This window comes from Stenella coeruleoalba, assembly GCF_951394435.1.
Source record: "Stenella coeruleoalba genome assembly, chromosome: X".
Taxonomy (NCBI): domain Eukaryota; kingdom Metazoa; phylum Chordata; class Mammalia; order Artiodactyla; family Delphinidae; genus Stenella; species Stenella coeruleoalba.
The window spans coordinates 66,210,739-66,231,815 of NC_137152.1; the positions used below are offsets into that span (position 1 = coordinate 66,210,739).

Sequence of the window (21,077 nt, forward strand, 5' to 3'; positions counted from 1 at the left end):
TCAACAGCTATTCACTTATCACCCTACTTAATACTACAAATTCTATGCTTAATCTTATGCCAAATCAGTCAGTCCATATGCTCATTATGCTAGATACTGTGGGAGATTATAAGTAGTAGAAGACAGGATTGCCCTCCTTAAGAGGTTTACAATCTTTCTAGGGACATGCTTGAAAAAATGTGACAATAAGATAATATACCATAAGGTGCTAAATTCTGTGATACCTAGTTAAAATACCATGTAACTACTAAACACAGTATTCTGAAATCTAAAATCTGGTAGGCCTTTATCTAAGTTTTAAATTTGAATAACTTGTAAAAGAATGCTGCCATTTACCTTTTAATCTAGCAACTAAAAGAAATCAGAACACCAAAACCCTAATTTTTATTGTATAACAGCTAGCCAATCAAGTTTTTTAACAGTCATGAACTTGAGAACCCTATTCTCACCTAACACATCCCAACACTCAGATTAAAATTCTAAACAATACTAATTGTATATTGGCATAATTAAAAAAAAAACACTACTTACCATAAGGACACCATATGACCACCAATCAGCACTCTGGGAATGACCTCTTCTATTTACTACTTCAGGAGCCATATACTCCACTGTACCACAAAATGAGTAGGCCTTCTTCTCCTGATCTACTGATTCTTTGCTGAGTCCAAAATCTATAATAACAATATTACACAAAAAACATATCTGAAGATCTTCAGAAAATAGAAAATACCAAAAGAAACTAAACGATGAATTAAACCTACTCATGATGGCCTACGACTACCATTAAGAAAGCTCCTTACCTCAGTTAAACCTCATCCTCAAAATACATGTTTTCATGTCTATACAGGAATATGATTCAATAATTTTGAAAGGACAATTAAATTAAATCAACACTGTCATAGTGATCTAATTTTTAAAACAGACTAAGACAAAAATGATAGTAATTTGCACTTTTTAAAATATTAGGAAAGCAAATTTTGCTTTGGTTTTGGTGAATTTCCACTTTGTTTTATGGTCTTAGAAGAGCTAAAGGTACTAATATATAAAAATCAATCTTATTTCTATATACCAGAGATAAAAAATTGAAAGGTGAAATTTTAAAAGTACTATTTATAACATCACCAAAAAACCCTCATGAAATCCACAGGTATAAATATACAAAGAATGCATATACAAGATCTGCATGCTGAAAACTATAAACATCAATGAAAGGAATCAGAGTAGATCTAAGTAAATGGAGAGAGATACTGGTCATGATTTGGAAGATTCAATGTTGTTAAAGATGTCAATTCTCCCTAAACTGATCTACAGAGTCAATGAAACATTAATAAAAATCCCAGCAAGATTTCTTCTGTAAAAATCAACAAGCTGAATTTAAAATTTATATAAAAAGACAAAGTAAATAGAATAGCCAAAACAAGTCTGAATAAAAAAGGAAAATTCAAGGACTCACACTACCTGACTTCAATACTTACTATAAAGCTATAGTAATCAAGACAGCGTTGTACTGGAGAAAGACTACACACACACATACATATATGAATGCAACAAAACAGCGTCCAAGAATAGACTGACATATACAGTCGCTCTGCTATTTTTGTTTTAAAACTGCAAATTTGTTCCAATGCGATTGATACCTTATTGTTACCTTTCAGAGATTTATACCACTCCACAAATGTCCTTTGCTGTACTTTTCTGACAAAACTGACATTTAACACTAGAGTTTGCTTGGCGAATATAACATGAATTTCAAATTTCAGCTTGGTTTATGTGCAATTTTGCCCACAAGAAATAATAGGTGAAACACTAGAAAACTGCACCTAGTTGAACTGAGCCAAGCAGAAATACATACATGCACACACGTCAAATATCTACCAGCTATTTCAGCACATCATGTGTGTTACAAGCCACTTCTGTTCACCTGTAGTATTAGAACTCCCAATTCCAGATAATTTACCTCCCACTACTTCACAATAACTTACAAACTGAAACCTTTCTGATGCCAATTATAGAAGCAAATTTCAGGATTTTTTCAAGGTAAGGTATCATATTTATTGTAGTATTTATCTATTCTTAATCAGTTAGAACATATAAAACAATGCCATCATTTTTAACAGCCTCCTATCTTTCTTTAATGTGTCACTGGTTATATATTTTAGTGTTAAACCCCAAACACCATTTTCTCCATAAGTCATATTTTTTACTATGCAATTATGCATAGTACAGTGATTTTTAAGATCATATGTGTTGCATTATAACAGAACTGGCTATATATATAGCCAACTGATTTCTGACAAAGATGTAAAAGCAATTCCATGGAGAAAAGGTCAGTCTTTTCAACAAATGGTGCCAGAATAACAGAATATTGATATACAAATATCCGTCCTCATACCATACCTCATAAACAAACATTAATTCAAAATGAATAATAGACCTAAGTGTAAAACCTAAAACTACAAAATTTCCAAAAGAAATACAGGATAAAATCTTTGTGAGCTTGGGTTAGGCAAAGATTTCTTAGATACAACATCAAAAGTATAATCCAGGGCTTCCCTGGTGGTGCAGTGGTTAAGAATCTGCCTGCCAATGCAGGGGACATGAGTTCGAGCCCTGGTCCGGTAAGATCCCACATGCTGAGGAGCAACTAAGTCTGTGCACCACAACTACAGAGCCTGCGCTCTAGAGCCCGTGAGCCACAACTACTGAAGCCCACATGCTACAACTACTGAAGCCCGTGCGCCTAGAGCCCGTGATCTGCAACAAGAGAAGACACTGCAATGGAAGCCCATGCAATGCAACGAAGAGTAGCCCCCGCTTGCCGCAACTAGAGAAAGCCTGGATGCAGCAACAAAGACCCAATGCAGCCAAAAATAAATAAATAAAATAAATATATATATTTTAAAAAGTATAATACATAAAAGAAAAAAGTTGATAACTGGATTTTATCGAAGTCAAAAAGTGCTCTTCAAAATATATTGTTCAGAAAATCAAAAAGAAACTAGAGACTGGGAGAAAATATTTGAAAATCACATATCATATAAAGGACTTGTATTCAGAGTATATTTTTAAAAACTCAAATTCAGTAATAAGAAAACAAACAACCCAATTTTTTTAATGGACAAAAAAACCTGAACAGACACTTCTCCAAAGAAATACATGAAAAGATGCTCAATGTCATCATTTGTTAGGGAAATGCAAAATAAAATCACAATGAGGTACTACTCTATGCCTTTTACTAGAGCTAAAATAAAAAAATACTGACAATACCAAGTAATGGCACGGATGCAGAGCAACTGGAACTCTCATACATCGCTGATGGGTATGCAAAATGGTACAAGCACTTTGGAAAACAGTTTGGAGGTTTCTCATTAAGTTAAACACACACTTCCCATATGATCAACCAATCCCACCACTTGGGTATTTACTGATGTGAAATAAAAAATTATGTTCACATAAAACCTGTACAAAAATATTTCTAGTTGCTTTATTTGTCACTGTCAAAAACAGGAAACAACCCAAAAGCCCTTTAATTGGGGATTGGATAAACAAACCATGGTACCATCATAAAATGGAATACTACTCAGCAATAAAAAAAGAAATTACTGATACACACAACAATATAGATGAATCTCAAATGCATACTAAATAAATAAAGCCAGAGTCAAAAGACTATATACTGTCTTCCTATTTATATTATTTTGTGGAAAAGGCAAAACCATAGGACCAGAAAGCAGATTGGTGGTTGTCAAGGGGTAAAGGGAGAATTGATTTATAATGGGAAAATTCTGGGGGGTGAGGGAACTGTTTTATATCTTGATGCTGACTGTATGCATTTGTCAAAGTTTGCAGAACTATACACAAAAAAGTAACTTTAAAAAATAAACTTTTGTATTTTGAGGCAACTGTAGACTCACACGCAATTATGTGAAATACTACAGAGATCCCGTTTACCCTTTAGCCAGTCTCCCCCATGGTATTATCTTACAAAGCTATATTACAACATCACAACCACAATAATGACAATGATGCAGTCAAGATACAAATTAGTTCCATTATCACAAGAACAATGAGTTTTACTCTATGTAAATTATACCTTAATTCTATAAATGAAAAAATTATAAGCCCTATAATTCTCTTTTAAAATAAAATACAATATTAATACTTAATTTTAGGACCCCTTGAAACTGATTTTTTAACCATAATCAATATTTTCATTTAAAAATTACTTATTCTTGTATAATAACTGAATGCATTATGATTTTCAGCATAATTTTAAAAAATCTTTTCAATGTACTATGCTCTTTCTCCACATTTTAAGGCTTTTAAACTCTGCAATTCCATTTCAAAATTAAATTTAATGAAACCTAGTCTCTGAGGTCAGTTCAGCTGAATATAACAACATACCTTGTAGAGAAGAACACTGGCTTCTTTGGCCAGTCCACAGAGAAGGAAGAGGGGAAGAGAATTTTCTTATCCTCTGTTACCTTTCAGAGATTACACCACTCCATAAAGGTCCTTTGCTGTACTATTTCTGACAAAACTGACATTTAACACTAAAATTTGCTCAGCAATCAACGGACAAAAATTTTTACAATAATAAGAGTTAGCTACAAGATTAAATAAGACATATGTTAATCAGTGTTTTTTCCAAAACACTAATTTGAAAAGAAAATGTAGAAATCAGCTATATAAAGGGTTTTTGGCGGGGGGGGGGTGAGATATACCTTTGTTTCCTTAAATGACTCTTTTAAAGACGTTAAATTTTAAAAGCATGTCCAAAACACAACACTTTTATGAGTATCTACTATATGTAAAAGTAATTTCAGTGCCTAATTTTCAGATAGCCATAAAAATTACTTAAAACTATTTTCTTATGTATACATTTTTTTCTTAAATATTCAGCTCAAGTACTGTGTGATTTAATTTCTGACACTGCATATTTTATCTTCCCTCTCTTTATAAAAATTACTTCTGAATTATGTCCCTCAGAAGTGATTCTGGAGACTCCAGATTCCCTTTCCCACCCAGGTTTGTGATACTCTTACATCCATCCTTGTCCAAATGCCCTGACCCTCCACATCCATAGCACCCTCTCCTCACACCTGATTCCCAGTTCTGGCCTCTCCTGCCTTTTCATTTACAGGGCTGTGTTGTTAATTGAGTTAATATCTCAGAGAAATTAGATCCTTTGCCTAAAATGAGAACCCTAAGGGCTCACTGAAAGTACTACACATGACTTAGCACATTTACCAGACCAGCCAAAGCATGCAAACTTGAACAAGGAAAACTGAACTCAGGAAGAGACAGCTATGGAATCTTTCTGTCTGCTTCTAAAAAGATGCCAATGTGACCTGTGCTTCCTCTACAAATTCCACAGGCTGTGATAGAAATGAATAACATAGTTCACCAAATAAACCAAAAGAATAACCATAGTTCATCGAGCAAATAGTACTCGATGATAGTATTCAAAATGGAAGGAAGGAGATAGGAAGAGAAGGAGGGAAAAAAGGAAGGGAAGGAAGGAGGAAAAAGGCACAGCAGGTAAGAAAGCAAGAAAGGAAGAAAAAGAAAATAAAGAAAAAGAAAGGAAGTATAAAAATAAAAAGAAATTAAAGGAAAGAATGAAAAAAAATGAAATGTCTTAAAACACTTGCTATGAATGGTCACACTTTAACCAACCTTACTGGAATGTTGTGAGGTTACATCCATAAATTTATTATTCATTACAAGACTTTGAATTCTGTTATGATCATGAAACTGTAAATTATCTAATATTTATCATTGTGTACTTTCTTTAAAGAAATATTGGTGTCACTTTAAAGGAAAATAGATTAAATTGTTTAAAAATATATATAAATCACAGTTTCTTCCTGTCACAAGCCTTGTGTCCCTTGCTTATAAATTAACATTGATTCTAACTACTCTTTACTCCTCAGCCCGTTTAAGTCCAAAAGGTGTAAAAGCAGAATTCATATTATAAGACTAAATATAAAACAAGTTGACATCATTATTCACCCAATTAACCTTAATGTAGAAGAGAGATATAGGTAGAATTTATTCTACTCTTTCCCCACCTTTCTTCCTCACCCATGACAAAACAGGCATAACTTATTAAGAAAAATGAAAAGAATTAAATTCTAATTAGCATTGCAACTAAAGATTGACTGTTGTAAAATAAAAATTATGTATTATATAAAATTTCAAAACTCTACTGTTCTCTTCATATTTCTCTTTCTTATCCTCTTTGAATCTCTTTAAATCTGCTTTGCTTCTTTCATATAGTAGAAAGAGAATCAGGCTATGAATCAAAAAAAGATTTACTAAACTTTACTTGAACTTTGTCACATTTACTTGAGCTTTCAAGTTAACAACTTTATACTTTATTTTTACATTGAAGAAGTATACTTAGGAATTTAAAGCAACTTACCTTTAAAGTGTACTGGTCCAAAATTCTCTGTAAAGCCCACATCTTCATTTTATCTCTGTTTTAACATTCTGATAATTAAATACAGAATTTACTATCTATTTAAAACATAAGTAACCTTTTGAGATTGGCTCACTCAGCACAATGCCCTTGAGTCCATCCAAGTTGCTGTATATATCAAGAGTTATTTCCTTTTTATTGCTGGGTAGTATTCCATTGCATAGATGTATCACAGTTTGTTTATCCATTCACTCTCTGAAGGACATTTGGGACATTTCCAGCCTTGGGCTATTACAAACAGAGCTGCTATGAAAATTCATGTTTAGGTTTTTTGTGTGCATGTAAGTATTTATTTCTCTAGGATAAATGTTCAGGTGTGTGACTACTATACAGTTCTATTTATATCATATTCTTAAAATAACAAACTTAGAGATATAGAACAGATAAGTGGTTGCCAGGATTTAGGGAAGGTGGGAAGGGTGACTATAAATGGGCAGCACAGGAGAGTTCTTTTGTGGTTATAGATCAGTTTTGATTATTGATTGTGGTGATGGTATTTGACTCTACATATGTGAATAAAATGTCATGGAGATATACACAAAGACAAACAAAAAAAGAATATGTGCAAAAACTGGTGAAATTCAAGTAAAGTATATAGTCTAGTTAGTTGTAACTGTACCTATCAATTTCCTGGGTTTGATAATGCACTGTAATTTTGTAAAGTGTCACCATTGGGGGAAGCTGGGTGACGATACACAGGACCTCTTGGTACTATTTTTGCAACTTATTGTGAGTCTATAATTATTTTAAAAGTAAAGGTTTTTTTTAATGGTATAATAAGGATACCTTATGCCTAAAGGTCCTGTGAAAATTATCAGTGTTTCACATACAGTAAACACTCAACATTCAAAATAAAGTAAAATAAAATGTGTTTTTACAAAAGAAAGAATAAGATGAACCTCTTATTATGAAACACTTGGTTCAGAAGTTTATAATTCACTATATTTCAACTGTGATAACTACTTATGATAAATCTTTCAGCCTAGACTGAAACAAAAATGATGTGATTTTTCCTAGAAAACCAAATGTCATTTCTTAATGAGGACAGTGACTCTACCATATAATTTTTTGGTATTACAATTAGAGCATACTGGGAGTTATCTTATCCACCCTTTAAATGAATTTTAGTTCACCAAAGAAATAAACAAAATGCAAATTAAATCAAGAAAGAGGGAAAAAAACAGGCTTAGACAAATATATATATTAAAATAACAAAAAATATAAAACAGGCTTAGGGTAGAATGAGAAAATTTGCATACCTGTTAACTTGATATGTCCTATTTCATCAAGCAAAATGCTGTAAAGCAAAATTCACATTCAACAACGTGGGATAAAATATTTTTACATAAAACATTTACATAAAAATCATCATAAAAGAGGTCAATATCTATTTGATATACTGGAAAATTTTGAAATGACTAATTTAAATCAATGGGTATCTTATGAAGATTACTTTTTAAAGTAAGTTTCATATAACTGCATAATTCACGTATATTTTCATATAATCTTTAAAATATAAGACTTAATGGAGAAAAAAGTAGTTATAGAAATACTGGTAACAGGGATACATAAAGACAATATAGCTTTACTTTTCTGGCTTCAGGTCTCTATATACAATTCCTAATCGGTGCAGATGATCCAAAGCAAGGGCCAGTTCTGCGAGGTAGAATTTCACATCTTCCTCTGTAAACAGAACCTAGAATAAAATAATAATTTACCATTTGATCTTTTTTTTTTAAGGTTGAATTTATTTAAAATTTCTTCTTTAAAAACCAGTAAACAGACAAGTCTAGGCAAACAAGAAAATAAAAGAAGTATATAGATGGAACTAAACTATTTAAGAATCCTTCTCAGACTTCCCTGGTGGTGCAGTGGTTAAGAACCCGCCTGCCAATGAAGGGGAAACAGGTTGGAGCCCTGGTCCGAGAAGATCCCACATGCCACGGAGCAACTAAGCCAGTGCGCCACAACCACTGATCCTGCGCTCTAAAGCCCTCAAGCCACAACTACTGACCCCATGTGCTGCAGCTACTGAAGCCCACGTGCCTAGAGCCCGTGCTCTGCAACAAGAGAAGCCACCATAATGAGAAGCCTGCACACCACAACGAAGAGTAGCCCTCGCTCACTGCAACTAGAGAAAGCCCGCATGCAGCAACGAAGACCCAATGCAGCCAAAAAATAAAAGTAAATAAATAAATTAAAATAAATAAATAAAATAAAATATACTGAAAAATTTTTTTAAAAATCCTTCTCTTCAACATTTTAATGTAGATCTTCCTAAAACATATTATGTAGCTTGCATATCTTTTTACCCTGAATGTACTGCACAGGATTTACCTTTTTAAAAATGACTTAGTGTCATAATTCGGTTATTATATTTAGTACACTACTATATAGGGATGCTCTCAGGATCTTTGCAGTATATTAGATATTTTGTTTTAGCATTGGTAATTCCACTATTTCCACTATTTTCTCTTTCACTGTCTACTATCACTTCTCAGGAATTTTGCTTTTAGCAGCTCTACTAACCTAAAGCTTCAATTATACCAACAAAAGTTGTCAAATTAGTAACTCATATTAAACACGGTTCTAAACCCAATCTCTGACCTAAGGGGTAGCTCCAAGACTCTTCTGCTAGTAGAATACATGAGCTTAAAGGCACTGAATTCCTCAATCTTTTTCTGCCTGGGAACAGAGGTGCTATGATGAAGTGAAAAGTGCACTGGACTTAGAATTAGAATTAGCAGTGTAATGTTTGACATTTCACTTAGCCCTTGGGGCTTCAGTTTCCAAATCTGTAAAATAAGGATAATAGTATCTGCTACATCTACTTAACAAGGTTGTTTTAAGAGTCAGCTTAGTTTATGTGGGGAAAAATACTTTGTAAATTGTAAAATCCTATGTGTGTAACCATGAGGTATTATTGTTATAGGTTTATGTCTATATCCATTCAAAAGTGAGTGTTAATTTACACACAAAATTGGGCATTACTCAACCATTAGATGTAATTGTTAAGATTTATCAAGGGCTTCCAATTGGCAAAACAAATAACTTGTCTAGAAATTGGTTATTTTCATTAAAGAAATATCTAGATTATTAGGAAAACTCAAAATTTTAATGAAATATCATAAAATCTTATAACTGTCTTGCCCACTTAGAATTATGGCCACTGAATTACATTATGCAGACTCAGGTACTAGTAAAATTTCTGAGAATGAACAATGAAAGATAAATTCTGATATTATACCCACTTTTTAAAATGTTCTATAGAAAAACAATGATTGTTCATTATCTAAGTTTCAGGAGAATTCATTTGAATATTATAATGGTAAAAGTATAAGAACATCATTTTCACTTGGTATTTTATTAGGAAGAAAAACAAATGTTACCTATTTCACTTCTGAGGAAGGCTAATCAAAACGTTCATGGAAATTTAACACATAAGAAAACCCTAAACAAAAGTCTTTCAAACGCTAAAAGAAGAAAACTGCCTAGTTTACAGTTTATGACAAGCATATTACCTTGTCATGAAATTGTCTCTGAGGAAAGCTTCATGATGGACACAAATAAGAAACTTATTAAGTAACTATCACGTGCCAGCCACTTTTCATTATGTTATTACAATCTGTTATTACAATCTTCTAAACAACCCTAAGAGGTAGGTATTATCACCACCTTACATATGGAGACTCAGAGTGATAAAGTAACTTGCCTAGAAAAACACAGTAAGAAGCAGGCAGGATTTGAACTCAGAAATAATTGTCCCTAAGAACTACCTCTTCCCCAGAAGCCACTTCTGCCACATGTTATGTTACAACTTTTTAAGTTTCAGGTTCACTACCATTAATGTTTTTCTATTCACTAATTATCCTGAGTCTCCCCCTAAATAAAAATCATCTAAAGCCCCAGCACCGTGAGGTAAGGACTGCTAGTCTTTCTGTCTGCTCTTCAAGTCGTTCACGTATGTATCTATGAGGGTGTGTGTTTTAACATATTTGAGATCACACTACATAAACTATTTAGTGGCCTCCTTTTTCCCCACTTAATATTATATTATAGGCATTCTTCTATATCTTTAACTTATTAATAAAGAGTTTTCAATAGCTGTACAATCTCAACATACTAATTTACTATAATTTACCTAATGTTCATTTAGGTTATTTCCAGTTTTTCACTATTATAAATAACTCTGTAAATGCATATATATTTTTGATATTTATGGTTATTTCCCCAAAATGGATTTCTGAGAAATAAAAAAGCAAATACTAGGCAGTCAAGGAGAATAAATAGTCCAAGACTCTCGACATACAGAACAAAATTATTTGTCAAAGGGTTACAATAACTTACATTCCCATCAGCAGCTTATGAAAGCATTTGTCTTACCACATCCATGATAGCATTGAATATATCCTTTTAAAATATCTTTTCTAATTTGATATATAAAAATGGAATCAATTGTTCTGATTCTTAGGCTATATAATTTTCCATGTCTAGTGGCCTTTCCATTTTTTTAGTGAATTATCAGCAATGTTTTTGCCTATGTTCCATTATTTACTTACTGTTTTTTCAATTGGTACAAGCCCTTTAAACATTAAAAATGTCAGTCCTCCATCATATTATTTGTAAACATTTTCCCCACTTTGTGCTGGTTTTTGATGTTCAGTAATTCTTAATTTTATGTAGTCAAATTTATATATAATTTCTGTATGATTTTACTTCATTATTTTAATGATTTAGGAGACCTCCATTCAATAGTCAACTACACATTCAGTTGCATTTTCTTTTAGCATGAGAAGTTTTCCAGATTTAGCTCTTTAATGTAAGTAATATTTATCTTTGTATGTGGTAGTGATAACAATTTAAAATGTTTTTTTTCTGAAATTCCTAACCAATTTCTCATATACGGTTTACTGAACAATCAATCTCTTTGCCATTAACTTGTGATTCTTCCTCTATTATAATAATATATGGTAAGTCATATATACCAGAATATTCCTGGACTATACAGTATGTTTCTAATCTTGTGTTGATACTGTGATGGTTTGCTTATAGCAGTAGCTTTATAAAGTTTTAAACAAGAGGTAGGGCAAGGAAATGGTGTTCTTTATTTTCAAAATGTCTTAGTTCTTTTCACTTGTTTACTTTTCCAAACACGCTGATAAAATCATCTGTCAATTCAAACAAGAATTCCTATTGGGACTTTGTTTGAAATTTTGTTAAGTCTACAAATTGATTCTGGAAGAAATGGAAGTTTTATAATTCTCAGCCATTCATCTCATTGTATTTTCTTGACATTAGCAAAATATGGTATGATCTAAGAGGTGTGTGTGTGTGTGTGTGTGTTTGTGAGGAGAGAAATTTGGGGAGGTGCTGTTCCCTTTAAAATATATATGATATACATTATAAATTTCTTTAACAAATACAAAAATGTATTTTTAAAAGTCTTTTTCTAAGGCATAAAATTCTCATTTTTGATGATATAGCAGTTTTTTGTACATACACATGAAGTATAACCAATAAAAAACTTATTAATAAGCTGTCTATAGAAGTAACCATTAAATCATTTCTTAGCAGCCTGTTCAATGAATATACGAATTTATTGTCTTTTGGGAAATGCATTTAAAATGCTTGTTCTTACCTAATATTCCAGACTTAGGAATCAAAACTTACTGATTGCATCTCTGTGCTAGTATGGGTTTAGATAGTCCCACATCGAGAATGGAGGTCTGAAGAGTTTAAAAGAAAATTAGAAATGACTACAAGTAAGAATTTCTCAAACATATTCTTCACGCTTCTACAATCTAACACAAGAAATCATGAATACTTGTTATACTATTGTCCCTCTGTGTCTTGGAACCAGCTTTTAATAAGGTCCTTTAAAGACCCACTGGGAAGGGGGTCCTAGACAGACCCCATCACATACTGAACTCTGTTTTAGAGTAAAGAATATACCAAGGTCACAGTCTATGTTCATGCATGGAATGTTCTATACTGGAGGTAGACAGGTAGAGGCAGACAGAGAGACAGGTTTTAGCCACTTAAGCACTAGCTAGCATCCCAGAATCACACTGTTCCTTTCTCACAGCAAGTTCTAGAATTCTGAGAATCAAGAGTAGTTTTCTCATATTTTAATTATGGAAGTGAAATGTTGAACCACTATTACCCAATTAAAATTCTACTCCCAGACTACCACTTCAAGACAAAATGAGGTAGACAAAGACAGGATTTAATCTCTCATCTGAAACAACTAAAACACAGGACAAAATATATGAAATGACACTTTTCAAGACACTGGACATCGCAACAAAGGACAGTGAATATTGAGAGATGGAAACAACCATACAACTGTCCTAGCTCACTACCTGGAAAGAGTTCTTAAGCAGCAATGCAGGGAGGGCAAAGTCAGGCCAGAGCCTGGAAGGCTCCTGAGTTGATGAGATGGAGCTGAGAGAGTGGGGAGACAAGAAGGACAGAATTCATAAGATAGAGTACAGAAGGGAGAATTACAGAGAGAGAACCGTAGAGTTATGTAGATGGTCTCTCTCAAGTATTCAGCAGAGAAATGCTCAGCGCATGTGAGTGAGGAAACCTGAGCCAGAAAAATAACCAATGAAAGTATTAGAGGGACTAATCCATGGAACTCACACAGGGCCAGGAATAGTTCCTATTACCTCCACACAGAGCAGAAAACCTCATAATTCACAGGGCACTGGACAGAGTAATCAGATGCTTCACAGTGGTGTAAAATCATCCCAATTAGACACTGCTCTGGTCCAGTTTAACAATCTGAAATAAACTAGTTCCGCACAAATTCCAGAACAAAGTTCAATAATATTTATAGGAATACAAAACAATCCATCACCTAACAAGGTGAATTTCAGGATGTCTGCCATCCAATGAAGAATTCCCAATCATGGATCTAAGGAAACTACTTGAGCCCAGGAAAAGAACAACCCTAAAAGATTTTTAAAAAAGAATTCACAGAGCTCACAAAGGACCAGGATAAGTCCTGTACCAAACAGTGAGAGTGAAAAATCTCATAATTGATAGGCTGGTTAGAGTACTAAGAAGGGTCATGTTTCAGTATTGGGAAAAATTAATCCTAAATTCTGCTTTGGTACCACATAACAAAGGTTAAAAGCAAGACTCAACAGGTTAACTGCATCCCAGAACAAAGCTAAATACTACTTATAAGAAAACACAAGTATCTAGAGTACAAGAAAATTAAATTCATAACACCTGCCATCCAATAAAAAATGACCTGCCATCCAATAAAAAATGACCATACAATTATGCTGCCACTGAAGCACAAAAGCAACCATAGACAATACTTAAACAAATGGGTGTGGTTGTGTTCCAATAAAACTTTATTTACAAAAAAATCAACAGGCCATATTTGGCCTGAGACTATAGATTCCTGACTCCTGAGTTAAAAATTTATACTACAAACCCTAAAGCAACTATTAAAATAAGACAACAACAAAATGTTATTTTGATAAAAAGCCAACCAAAGGTATAAAAATAAAATCATGTAAAATAATTAATTAAAAATAAGGCAGCAGGGCCTCCCTGGTGGCGCAGGGGTTGAGAGTTCGCCTGCCGATGCAGGGGACACGGGTTCGTGCCCCAGTCCGGGAAGATCCCATATGCCGCAGAGTGGCTAGGCCTGTGAGCCATGGCCGCTGAGCCTGCATGTCCAGAGCCTGTGCTCCGCAACGGGAGAGGCCACAACAGTGAGAGGCCCATGTACCACAAAAAAAAAAAAAAAAAAAGAGGCAGCAAAAGAGAAATAAAAGAACAAAGAACAGAAGGGACAAAAATAACTCCGTGAATAGAAAGATGGAGATTCAAACCCAACCATATCAATAGTCAGATTAAATGTTACAAGTCTGACACACCCATTAAAAAGCATAGATTTTCAGACTGTATAAAAGACAGGGACAATTACATGCTGCCTTAAGTACTGCACATTAAATATAAGGACAAATAGATTAAATAAAAATATGGAAAACAATATACTAAACTAACACTAATTTTTTAAAAACCTGGAGTGCCTGTATTAATATTGACGTAGATTTCAAAGCAAAGAACATTAGCAGGGATAAAATAAGTCATCTCATAATGACAAAGTGTAAATTCACTAAGAGGGAATGATAACCCTAAAGGTTTACACACTTAATAACAGAACTTTGAAATACATGAAGCAAAATCTGACAGAAATTCAAGAAGAAATAGATAAATCCATAATTATAGTAAAAGGTTTCAATCCCTGTCTCTCAAAAAATGTTAGAACATGTAGAGAAAAAATTAGGAAGAATATAGTAGACTTAATACCACTATCAACCAACTTAATCTAATCGACATTTACAGAACCTTCTACTACCCAAAAGCAGAATACACATTCTTCTCAAGTACACATGGAACATTTACCAAGATATACCATGTTCTGAAGCATAAAATAATTTAAATGAATTTAAGAGAATTCAAGTCATACAAAGTGTGCTTTATGACTACAATAAAATTAATTTAGAAATCAATAATAGAAATTTATCTGGAAACTGCCTAAATATTTTTAAATTAATTAGCATACTTCTAAATAACCCATGAGACAAAGAAGAAATAAAAGGAAATTAGAAAATACGGTGAACTAAAAGAAAATAAAAACATAACATATCAAAATTTGTGAGATGATGCTAAAGCAGTATTTAGAGGGAAACTTGTAACACTATATGCTTATATTAGAAAAGAAGAAAAGGTCTCAAATCAATAATTTCTGCTTCCATCTTAAAAACCAGAAAAGCTAGTGAAACACAAAATTAAGTAGAGAAAAATGAAGTAATAAAAATTATAGTGGAAAACAATGAAACAGAAAACAAATACAATAGAAAAAATCAGTGAAACCAAAAGCTGGCTGATTCTCTAAGAAGAACAATAAAATTGGTAAACCTCTAGCAAGGCTAAGTGAGATAAAAAAAGAAGACACAAAATACCAACATCAGGAATGATGATATCAACATCACTAACGATTCTATACCTATAAAAGTCATAAGGGGATATTATGAAAACTTTATGCCAGTGAATTTGATAACTTTGATGAAATGGACAAATTCCTTAAAAGACACAAGATACTAAAGCTCATTCAAAAAGAAAGATGAACCGAATGGCCCTAAGTATATTAAATAAATTGAATTTATAGTTAAACACCATACCATTAAAAAAACACTTCAGGCCCATATAGCTTCACTAGTGAATACTACCAATCATTTAATGACAATTTAACATTGAACTTTTCCAAAATATTGAAGAGGAGAAAATTCTACCCAACTCATTCTATGAAACCAGAATTGCTCAGACACCAAAATTAGATATAAACAATAAAGAAAACTACAGTCAAATATCTCTCATGAAAATAGATGCAAAAATTCTTAACAAACTTTTAGTAAATAACGTCCAATAATATGCAAAAAGGATAATACATCATGACTACATGGGGTTCATCCACAGATGCAAAGCTGCTTCAACATTTGACAATCAATCAATGTAATTCACCATATTAAAATATTAAAGAAGAAAAAAACATGATCATCATCTCAATAACTGCAAAAAAAAAGGATTTGACAAAATCTAACATACATTCCTGATAAAAACCCAACAAACTAGTAATAGAAGGGAACTTTCTCAACCTGATAAAGAACATGCAAAAAGACCTATACTTAACTTTGTAATTTATGGTGAAAATATGCTTTCCCCCCTAAAATCGGAAATAAGGCAAGAATGTCTGCTCTTACCAATACTTTTCAACACTGATCTGGAGGATCAAGCCAGTGTAACAAAGACAAATAAATGATGCCCATAATGGAAAACAAGAAGTAAAACTCATGTGCAGACTACCAACAGAAAGTTCTAGTTGTAGTCTACCAAAAAGTTGCTAGATAAAATCAGTAATTTTAGTTATACTGTGGGATACAAAGTCCAATATACAAAAATAGTAATCATATTTCCATCCAATTTGAAAATAAAATTAAGAAAGTAATTCAAGTTACAACAGCATTTTTTAAAAAGAAAATACTTGGAGATAAATCTGACAAAAGACATGCAAGACCTGTACACTGAAAATGACAAGACACTGCCGAGAGAAATTACAGAAAACTTAAATAAATGGAGAGAGATACTATGTTCATGGATTGGAAGACTCAATACTGTGAAAATGTCAATTATTGGAAAACTGAACTACAGATTCAATACAATCCCAATCAAAATCCCAGCAGGCTTTTTTGTAGAAAGTGAAAAGCTGATTTTTAAATTGATATGGAAATGCAAAGGACCTGGAAGAGGCAAAACAACTTTGAAAAAGAAGAGCAAAGCTCAAGGATTTGCAGTACCTGACTTTAAGACATATTATAAAAGTACAGTAATCAAGAAAGTGTTGTATTGGCATAAAGACAGACAAACAGATCAACTGAACAGAACAGTGTCTACAAATAGATCTTCACATATACGGTCAATTGATTTTCAACAAAACATGCAAGGTAATTGAGTGGAGAAAGCACAGTATTCTCCAATGATGATGCTAAAACAATGAGATATCTATATACGATAAAAAGGACTTCAACACATATTTATCACCATATATGAAAATGAACTCAAAATTGATTATAAACATAAATGTAAAACCAGAAACTACAAAACTTCTAGAAAATATAAGAGAAAATCTTTGTGACCTAGGATTAGGCGAATATGCCTTAAGCAGGACACCAAAAAACACAATTCATAAAAGGAAAAAATATATATAAATCAGACTTCATCAAAATTAAGAACTTCTGCTTTTTGAAAGACCCTGTAAAGAGTATGAAAAGACAAGTCATAGACCAGAAGAAAATATTTTCAAACATACATGATAAAAGACTTACCATCCAAAATATATAAAGACTCAAAATTCAGTAAGAAAATTACCCAATAGAAAATGGGCCAAAGATTTAAACAGACATTTCATCAAAAAAGATAGATATATGTCAACTAAGCACATGAAGAGATGCGTAACATCATTAGTTATTAGGGTAATGCAATTCAAAACCACAATATGGTATCACTACACACTTACCAGATGTTCAAAATTAAAACAAGACTGACCATACCAAATGTTGGTAAGGAGATGGAGCAACTGAAACTCTCATATACTGCTGGTGGGAATGTAAAAATTATATAACAAATTATATAACAATTTTCTTTGGAAAACAGTTTGACAGTGTCTTTAAAATGTTAAAAGATAGACCTACTATATAACCCAGTCACTATATTCTTAGGTATTTAACCATGAAAGACGAACACATGTCCATACAATCACTTGCACATGAAAGTTTGTAGCAGCTTTATTAGTAATATCCAAAAATTGCAAAAAAACACACATATCCATTAACAAGTGAATGAATAAACAAATCATTGTATATCCATACAGTGGAATACCACTCAGCAATAAAAAGGAACTACTGATACGTGCAACAACTTGGATGAATCTCAAAATAATTATGCTGAGTTTAAAAGCCAGACCAAAAAAAGAACACATACTATATGATTCCATTTATATAAAGTCCTAGAACATGCAAACCAAACAGTGACAGAAAGCAGATTGAGTAGGGGTCAGGCAGGAGGGAAGCATTAAAAAAGGGCATAAGAAAACTGTTGGGGATGATGAATAAACTAAATATTTTTATTGTGCTGATGGTTTCACAAGTTTATACAAATGTCAAAAATTATCAAAGCATGTACTTTAATATGTGCAGTTTAGTGTATGTCAACTGTACCTCCATGAAGCTGTTTTAAACATGAATAAATTAAACACTACTCCCAGAGGCATTTTGGTAGCTTGAGTAGCCAAAGTCCTAGGTTTGCCCCTAGCTACTTCATCCAGTTATTTATACTGATCTTGTGCCTAAGAGAAAAATGAGTAACACATTGAGATGATCTAAATGACAGGCAGACAGAAAATGCCATTAACTGGCACATTCACTAAATACTATGTAACAAAAAAAGAATAATTAAAATTTCCGTAGGAAAAAAATTAGCAAAAGAAAAAAAAACAATTATTCTTAGTTTTGTTTCAATAAAGTATAGCAAAAATTTACAAATACTCACTTCTTTGGATAATCTTGTGAAGACATCTCCTCCCCTGAGAAAATCCAGTATTAAATACAGCTTCCCTTCAGTCTGAAAGGCTAATTAGAAATTAGAATGTAGTAATAATAATTTTTAAGGCTTACAAAGCTTAGCATAGTTTTTAATTAATATATATGTTTAGAATTTTATTACTGAACACTATAAAACAATTAAGCATTTACTCACATGGTCCATGATTGGATAACATTATCTCAAAATTAAAACTAGTGTTGAAAAAGCTATAAACCCCTTGCCAGAACATAATCAACCTTGGATGTAGCTTTACACAGAAACTTGTACCACCGTCGTTTTCCTGATTTATGGAGCACCATGTTCTACTGCAATTGTCTTAACTCTACTTCCCCACCTACTGAAAATCTACTAATTCTGTCAAGCTCAACAAAAATGCCACCCCCTCTATTTAGCTTTCTTCTATTAAGGATTTCCCTCTTTTCACATTTCCCTGTAGCATCCTTAACCTCTTCCCCATCAGAATTACTTGTTACTACTTTTGATATCTCATTGCACTTCATTTATGTCTCTCTTATGGTACTTAATCCATTTTGATTTATACAATTAATTGGACTCACATGTCTGTGTTCCCTATAGATTATAAATTTCTTGAGATCAGAGATTATTTCACCTCTAGAGCCCACTGAATTGAATAGAATGTTTTGAACACAACTGGTCTTTAGTGATTAATCTAATGATATCCTAGAGACTCAAGGAAGGAAATCTTTAGATAATACGACTACTCTCATTCCATTAGGGTAATGGGGAATAAAAGAATAATAGGTGGAAAATTCTAGAGGAATTTTTACAGAGAGAGTTGGGTACATACTATAATGCATTATTTGTCAAAATTACCTAAGAATAAAATCAATAGCTGCTATCTTTTTAAATTTCAAAAATTGAGAGTGACATAGTAGATTGGATCAATGATTTAATAATGTATATGCCACTGAATTCTCCAGGAAAGCCAAATGCCACAATCTCATGCATACATTAAACTAGCAATGGAGCCATGATTAAAACTCAGAACTGCATGGATTAGAAGAATTAATATTGGTGACCCAAAGCAATCTACAGATACAATGCAATCACTATCAAAATAACAATGGCATTTTTCACAGAAATAGCACAAATAGTTTTAAAATTTGTATGGAAACACAAAAGACCCTGAATAGCAAAAACAATAATGGAAAAGAAGAATAAAGCTAGAAGCATCACACTTCCTGACTTTTAGACCATGCTAAAAGCTACAAAAATCAGAACAGTATGGTACGGTCACAAAAAGAGCCATACAGATCAATGGAACAGAATAGAGACCACAGAAATAAACCCATGCACTTATGGTCAATGAATCTATGACAAAGGAGGCAAGAATATACAATGGAGAAAAACAGTCTCTTCAATAAGTGGTGCTGGGAAAACTGGACAGCTGCATGTAAAAGAATGAAATTAGAAAATTCTCTAACACCACATACAAAAATAAGCTCAAAATGTATTAAAGACCTAAACCATAAAATTCCTAGAAGAGAACACAGGCAGAATACTCTTTGACATAAATCGTAGCAATGTTTTTTTTGGATCTGACTCCTCAGGAAATGGAAACAAAAGCAAAAATAAGCAAATGGGACCTAATTAAAATTAAAAGCTTTTGCACAGCAAAGGAAACCATCAATGAAATGAACAAACCTACTGAATGGGAGAAAATATTTGCAAATGATATGACCAATAAGGAATTCATATCCAAAATATATAAATAGCTCATATATCTCATCATCAGAAAAAACAAACAACCCAATTAAAAAGTGGGCAGAACACCTGAATGGACATTTTTCCAAAGAAGATATACAGATAGCCAACTGGCACATGAAAAGATGCTCAACATCGCTAATCATCAGAGTATCAAAACCCCATATCAAAACAACGATGACGTATCACCTCACACCTGTCAGAATGGCTATAATCAAAAAGTCTACAAATAACAAATGTTGAGAAGATGTAGAGAAAAAGGAACTCTCATACACTGTCAATAGGAATGTAAATTGGTGCAGCCACTGTGGAAAACAGTATGGAGGTTCATCAAAAAAATAAAAAATATAACTATCATATGATCCAGCAATTCCACTCCTGGGTATATATATGAAGAAAAAGAAAATATTACCACAAAAAATATATGCACCCCAATGTTCACAGCAACATTTTTTACAATAGCCAAGATAGGGAAGCAACCTAAGTGTCCATCAACAGGTGAATGGATAAAAAAGATGTGGTGGGAGGAATCGGGAAGATGGCAGAAGACTAAGACGCGGAGATCACCTTCCTCCCCACAGATACACCAGAAATACATCTACACGTGGAACAACTCCTACAGAACACCTACTGAACGCTGGCAGAAGACCACAGACCTCCCAAAAGGCAAGAAACTCCC

The 21,077-nt window shown here is 32.9% G+C and overlaps 1 protein-coding gene across 11 annotated transcripts in view; it reads right to left on the bottom strand.

The window, feature by feature from the left end:
• Positions 1–21,077, bottom strand: part of RPS6KA6 (ribosomal protein S6 kinase A6) — a 167,245-nt gene that overhangs the window by 62,145 nt on the left and 84,023 nt on the right. For all 11 annotated transcript variants that reach the window (XR_013825835.1, XM_079911628.1, XM_079911622.1 and 8 more), the window contains 4 exons: positions 18,620–18,699; positions 8,077–8,183; positions 7,747–7,784; positions 532–674 (listed from right to left, as the gene is read on the bottom strand). Coding sequence is in view for 10 of the 11 variants with exons in the window: in XM_079911628.1 (XP_079767754.1) it covers positions 532–674; positions 7,747–7,784; positions 8,077–8,183; positions 18,620–18,699 (368 nt within the window). In the remaining variant the exon portion in view is untranslated. The remainder of the gene's footprint in view (positions 1–531; positions 675–7,746; positions 7,785–8,076; positions 8,184–18,619; positions 18,700–21,077) is intronic.